The 7,108-nt window shown below is 37.7% G+C and overlaps 1 protein-coding gene across 1 annotated transcript in view; it reads left to right on the forward strand.

Annotated features, from left to right (window-relative positions):
- Positions 1 to 976: 976 nt before the first annotated feature.
- Positions 977 to 7,108, forward strand: part of LOC113234005 — a 15,774-nt gene continuing 9,642 nt past the window's right edge. The window contains exons 1-2 of the mRNA XM_026469233.1: positions 977 to 1,208; positions 1,548 to 2,555. Coding sequence (XP_026325018.1) covers positions 1,148 to 1,208; positions 1,548 to 2,555 — 1,069 coding nt within the window. The 5' untranslated portion in view covers positions 977 to 1,147. The remainder of the gene's footprint in view (positions 1,209 to 1,547; positions 2,556 to 7,108) is intronic.

Below are 7,108 nucleotides of genomic sequence, written 5' to 3' on the forward strand. Positions count from 1 at the left end.
CAGTATTTAGCAACAAAGGTCAGTTGATCGTATTAAACCTTAATTTTTTTATGTTTTCATTTTTCTTGTATTATATTTGCGAAAATACCTATATTTTTAATTTCTTTACAGGTTGCAATGATATTTGGTGTCACTGGCGCGTGTAGACGCCAAGAACTAAGCGAAGTAACGGCAAAAGACGTAGAAACTCATGGCCAAATGCTTTTGATTAAAATTAACAACACTAAAAATAAGGTACCGAGATCGTTTGCCATTCACGGTCCATTTTACGACATAGTAAAAAAGTACGAAGCGCTTAGGACAGATAAGGCAAAATCCGATCGGTTTTTTCAAAACTACCAGAAGGGTAGATGCGTGCCTTTATTCTCATAAGGACAGATTCTCAATAGGACGGATTCTCAAGAAGACGGATTCTCATGAAGACAGATTCTCAAAAAACCGGAAATTGTACAGGTGCACGCAAAAGTATTTGAAATACGCCTCGGTAACATAAGTTTAACGTATGTCTGCATGTTCCTTGCGCGTTGGTTACTTTTTGTATGGGCCTTTAAATAGTACTTTTTTTTGTCGTCGTGGCGATAATTGAGGATGCCTATCATTGAGGGATGCCTATTTCTAGCAGTGGACGTCTTTCGGCTGAAGTGATACTGATGATGATATCACAATATTTGGTCAAAATGTCAATCCACTGTTGCCAGGGTGTAAACAAACCGATACATCATAAATGGTTAATTTGTGCATTTATGATGCACGTGATCATTTTTTAAATTTATTTGAAATTATTAATTGATCCTTTTTTTCACAATACATAACATATAACGCATTATGGTGTGTCGGTTTGTTTCATCATCATCACACAGCCTGTATACGTCCCACTGCAGGGCACAGGCCTATGTATGGACCGTGGGTATCCATACACGATGCTTGTTGTTGACTCCCGGGGAATAGTGGATTGAAACAGCAGAGTAGGTATATGAGTAAATTGCAGTGGAAAGTGTAATCTCCTTGCTGTATAATTTGTTTTGTTACTGGTGATTTGATAAAACTAATTATTAAACATGTCATTGATTTGACATTGTCATGAAATATCTTGAATGTAAGCTAATTTTCCTATCTCTATGTAAAATCATTGATTTTTTTTTCAAAAATGGATAAAGCGGGCCCTAGTTCTGGAAAAATTAACATCGTGATAATTGAAGGAAATAAAGGTACGACTCAGTTTATGAGCTGTTAATTTTTATGAATATTCATTTACTGTGTCAGGACAGTTTTCCTATCGTCTCTGTTCCGTTTGGAGCTGTACAACATGTATTGATGGATAGAACTGGGGAGTAGTTCAGTTGTGATAGATCGGTTGACCGGACCATACCATACCTAAACTTTCATGTGGTAGTACAGTTAACCGGACAGACGATAATTCTTAGTGACCATGGGTACAGTCAAATCTATAGACAACCAAAAGTTTAGCTGTGGTCCTGTCAACCGGTATATCACGACTGAACCACGGAAAAGAAGCACCGAATGAAGTTTTTTACTTATTGTTATAGGTAAAGGCCGGTTATCGAATCAAGGAATGGTGCTTCTGCACGCTGGCCATAAATATAATTTTGTTAAAACAAATATGTGTGGTACAACTAATTGGCGATGCGTCAATAAAAACATTTGTAGCACTTCCATAACATTAACAGCTGATAATAAAGAAATTGTGAAAGAAGCTAAACATGTATGTTTACCAGATTATGAACGTAACAAAATTGATTTCACAATGTCATTAGCCAAACAAGAGGTTTGTCTTAATATGGCGCCTATACCTGAAATTTTTGAGAAACACTATTACAAACTTCATAAACAGGATTCTGATCATACATTTGGTCAGGGCGAAATGCTTTCCCCAGAGGAATTACCTACATTCAGTTCAAAAAAGGATACGCTGTATCGGGCACGCTATAAATTTTTAAATGTAAAAAAAAGTAAATTTTTGCGACCCCAAGATGTGCAGTTGCCAGACAGTTTAGTAAGTGATTTCTTTTTGTATGACGATGGTGTTGAAGAGAAGATTATAATTTTTGGTACTCGACTGGCAAAAGCAACATTGAAAACAGTTGATATTGTGTACGTTGATGGAACGTTTAGATGTTGCCCGATTCCTTTCTATCAGCTGTTTTCTGTACATGCTGACATTACGCATGAATCAGGAACTGTGTGCTTTGTGCCATTGTTGTTCGCTTTGTTGCCCAACAAAAGCCAAACTACATACGAGAGACTTTTCAAAATTTTAAAATATCAATTTTTTATGAATATCAGCACTTTCAAATGTGACTACGAACTGGCTATTATCCAAGCGATAAAGGCAATATATCCTGACATTGTAGTAAAGGGTTGCTACTATCATTTTACAAACGCAGTTTGGAAAAAGTCGAAATCGATTAATTTTAGTTCATCCAACGAGGGTCGTAAATGTACTCAGCTCTTTTCCTTATTAGCACTGTTGCCAGCGTCGCTTATACCGGAGGCGTATCTGACATTATGTGAATTAGCTCCTAATACTGAAGAAAGTACACAATTCCAAAATTATTTCTCGAAGCAATGGATCAATCTTATTACGAGAGAAGTTTTCAGTTGTTTTGGCGAGAAATTTCGAACGACAAACGCAATCGAAGGGTGGCATAAAAGAATTAATTCTAGAATTCCTAAAAGGCCATCGATGCTTTATTTCATCATGCTTTTGAAGAAGGAAGCAAAACTGTCGGACATAAAAATTGTCAGAGGGTCCTTTTATTGTACGGGAAAAAGAAGGAGAAAAAGTGACATTTTAGTTGACAGAAAAATTGAACAGATTGTATCTGAATGTGTACGGAGTGAAATATCGGTCTTTGAGTGTTTGCAACGCCTTGCGATACTAAGACGTTTTGACGACGACAATTGACAAGTTATTAAAATAATTTTATCTCTATTTTTTTCTCTTTTTCTCCTTACGTGTACTGCTGTTCTTTTGAGAATCTGTCTTCATGAGAATCCGTCTTCTTGAGAATCCGTCCTATTGAGAATCTGTCCTTATGAGAATAATGGGATGCGTGGCTCAGCCAATAGGCATTAATAAATTTGGTGCAATGCCTAAAGAAATTGCCAAGTTTTTAAATCTACCCGACCCGGATTTATACACTGGGCATAGTTTCCGAAGAACATCAGCTACATTGCTAGCTGACTCGGGAGCTGATTTGCTTACTTTAAAGCGTCATGGTGGCTGGCGATCTAGCTCAGTTGCTGAGTCTTATGTTGAAGATTCAGTTCGAAATAAGTCCAACATATGTACTCAAATAACCCACGCTATAAATCTGGAGCCCCAGGTTAAGAAGATGTGTCCTGAACCGCAGCCATCCACCTCCCGTGATACAAGTTATTTGTTACCTAGGTTGTCTATTTCTGAGTCTTTAAATGAACCACCACCACTTTCATCCATATTTGTACACAATGAACCCGTATCACCGACTTTTACGCAAGAAGACAATAATGAAATAGTAACAAATAATATCACACAGACGGTTCAAATGCCTAACAAAACTGCACGTTACCATTTTGAAAATTGTACATTTAACAATTGTTTTAATAATTAAATTTAAATAACTACATTTTTGATAAAATCAAGATACAATGACTTTGATAGGCTTTGGAGACTCTTAATTAGTTGCTATTGATAGATATAGTATAGAATAGAATAATATTATTTACATTAACGTGAGCTTAATATAGTATTCAGTGTATCTGTATAATTAATGCCAAATAAAGCTATTTTTCATTTCCATTTTACTCAAGTTTGTTTCATTTTCCTCGCAAATGTGTTGAAAAACGTCGTATGAAACACGTGTGCTTTGATCATTACACTCTCGGCTTTCTTATCGCGCTCGCCTGCGGCTCGCGCGAGTAATAACGCCTCGTGTGTAATGACCAACTTAGCACACTTGTATCATAATGTACTATTATGACATTATTTAATTTCAATTTATTTTAATATTTGCGTGGCAGTATCTGGTGGAACACGTGTTCTTGAAACCTTGTATAATAACATCTTTTGTTACCGTGTTTGCTTGCGAATAAATAAATATTTCACGTTTCAAATATTCAAAAGACATATTATGCTCCAAAGAGCGTTTCGATAGTGCTCAGCAATTGTTTCGCCTCGCTCGTTCGTTCGCACGTACTCTTATGCAAATGAAGTTATCGTAACATAACTCGCAAGAGAGTTGGCGCAGTGGATGTTTTGCTATGTACAGAACTTGATTCAACTTGTATGAACATTAAAAGTCGCTTACTTTTAATTGAAATTTTGCTCAGAGGGTCTAAATCAAGTGTACGTTTGAGTCCTTTAATATGACTACACCTTTCTCGTACACCCTGTAGACATACCTAATCTTTAAGTACTACAGAGCACCTGCTAAATTCTGGTTTTCAACTGAAGCCTTATAAGAACTCGAGTTCTTAGGTTTTCGCGATTGTTACATACAGGAAATGAAACTATTTTTCCGGATTTAAATCGCGTATATTTGTTTTCTCAAACAAACCGACGTTTCGAGCCCTTTACAGGTCCCATGGTCACGGTTGGTTCATGACGGGGTGTTTACGATTGGAAATTGGGCTGTCCATATTAGGATACTCAGACAGGGTCTACTTTTTTCGAACAATAATGTTTTCTTTATTAATTGATCTGATTAAAGAACTTTCAATCATGATTTGAAGACATTTTAACCAATTAAGCCTGTCCTTAAGTTCCACAGGGTAAGTTATCCAAAATCAAAAGATAAACAAATAATAAATGTTTAAACCGCCTGTGATTCGGTCCACTATCTTATACGTAGGTACTATTTAATGTAGGAAGGTTGATTGTGCTGCCGTTGATATCGCGATGTCTAATATGGACTTTTCCTCTGTTCTCTCATGTAATGATTGTAACGCTGCTGCATCCATTCTTGTTAATCTTCTTGCGCAGGCACTTGTTTCAAACACCAAAACTCTGAAGTTGTCACATCGGTTTTCTATACTCAAGCCTTGGATTACATTGGAATTGCTACGATATATGCGAAACCGGGACAATATGCATATGAAACTTAGGGTGACACAAAATGACAATATCCTATTGATTGCTTATCGAAGGTACCGGAATTATTGTAATGAAATATTAAAAAAGTTAAAGCGTAGATTTCAAAGAAACGAGAAGCTCGTTCTAATAATAAAAAACTTTGGAAAGTCATTAAAACCAATACCTCCATGGAAACACCAAAGGAATCCGCTATGGAATTACTAAAATCCCAAAGCTTGCCACAACTTTCTGTTAATGCTTGTAATGAATACTTTGCAAGTGTTGGCAGTTCCCTGGCCGAGGTTATCGGATCTAAGGATTTGGGGTCGACCACTTCCTCTTCACATGGCACACAGGTCTCATAATCATTTGCCTTGCTAGCTACAGACGAAGACGAAGTATTAAATTTGATTACTGGTCTCAAAGCTAACTGTGCTGTGGGTTGGGACGGAATACCATCAAACTTCCTTAAAAGATATGCCGCTTTATTATCACCAATCATTGCCCATGTTTGCCAGTTAAGCCTTACATCCGGCTGTTTTCCCGACGTTTTCAAAAAAGCTGTCATAACACCAATATTCAAGTCAGGGGATAGAGACCGTGTCTGTAACTATCGCCCAATCTCATTGCTTCCCTCGTTGTCCAAAATTCTCGAGCGAATCATGAACACTCGATTAATGAAATATTTAGAAAAATATAACATTCTGTCTCCACAGCAATTTGGTTTCAGAGCTAGTAAATCAACAGACGGTGCTGTTCATGAGCTAGTTAATTTTATCGTTCGCGGTTTGGACAATAAGAAGAAGTGTCTTTCCTTCTTCTTGGACCTGGCTAAGGCTTTTGACACGGTCTCGATCCCACTTTTACTCAAAAAGCTTGAGGGCGTCGGGGTAAGAGGAGTCGCACTTAAATTATTTCAATCATATCTTGCCAATCGTACACAACAAGTTAAAATTGGAAACTTCACCAGTGACGAACTCTCAATATCGTATGGAGTGCCCCAAGGAAGTATCCTAGGGCCATCTCTGTTTCTGGTGTTTATAAATGATTTGTGCCAAACTAAGTTACCAAATGGGATTGTGATATCCTTTGCTGACGACACAACACTTTCGTTCCAAGCTGACTCTTGGCAGGAAGTTTTTCAACGTGCTCAAATAGGGCTCAACTCTATCCTAAGTTGGTTAAACTGTAATCTGTTAACTTTAAACGCACAAAAAACCAAATATATGGTATTTGGAATGCGCTCTAATTCGCTGCCTACTATTGGCCACACACTCATTGCTCATGACTCTCCTGTTAGTTGTAATCGTGGTGGATGCCGGTGCCCCGCTCTGCAGTCCGTCCAAGAGTTCAAATATTTGGGTATAAATATTGACCAACATATTAATTTTAAAAATCATATTAATTCTCTCTCTAACCGTGTTCGAAAGTTAATAGTAGTTTTCAAAACTTTACGTCATATAGCCGATTTTGATGTTCTTAGGATGGTATACTTTGCTACGTGTCAAACCATTCTTCTTTACTGCATTTCATCCTGGGGTGGTGTAGCAAAAACGACTCTTATGAAATTGGAAGTGGCTCAACGAGCGGTTTTGAAAGTGGCGTCATTCCGACCATTCCTTTTTCCAACTCGAGAACTTTTCCGAGATTGGCAAGTTCTATCCGTACGCCAACTATTTGTTCTGTACACCATCCTGAGGGTACATTCGCAGACATCTTACGATCGATCTCGGATAGTTAATTTTCGACGCCGTGATCGTGTGTGCCATTATTCGTCGTGGTTTACATCCTTTGCCCATCACGTCTTCGGCTTCCTCGGGCCCTTCTTATATAACGAATGTAATGGTGATTTGCATATTTATCCTCTAAACAAGTTTGAATGTAAGAACGTGGTCACTAAAAGGTTATTGACTTTGTCAAATGAGGAAACCGAAAACCTCCTCCATGTTCCATTATAGTTAATTCCCACACACAAAACACACACTCTCACACACACACACACACACACACACACACACACACACACACACACAC

This window comes from Hyposmocoma kahamanoa, unplaced genomic scaffold (assembly GCF_003589595.1).
Source record: "Hyposmocoma kahamanoa isolate Upper Pololo Valley unplaced genomic scaffold, ASM358959v1 81, whole genome shotgun sequence".
NCBI lineage: Eukaryota > Metazoa > Arthropoda > Insecta > Lepidoptera > Cosmopterigidae > Hyposmocoma > Hyposmocoma kahamanoa.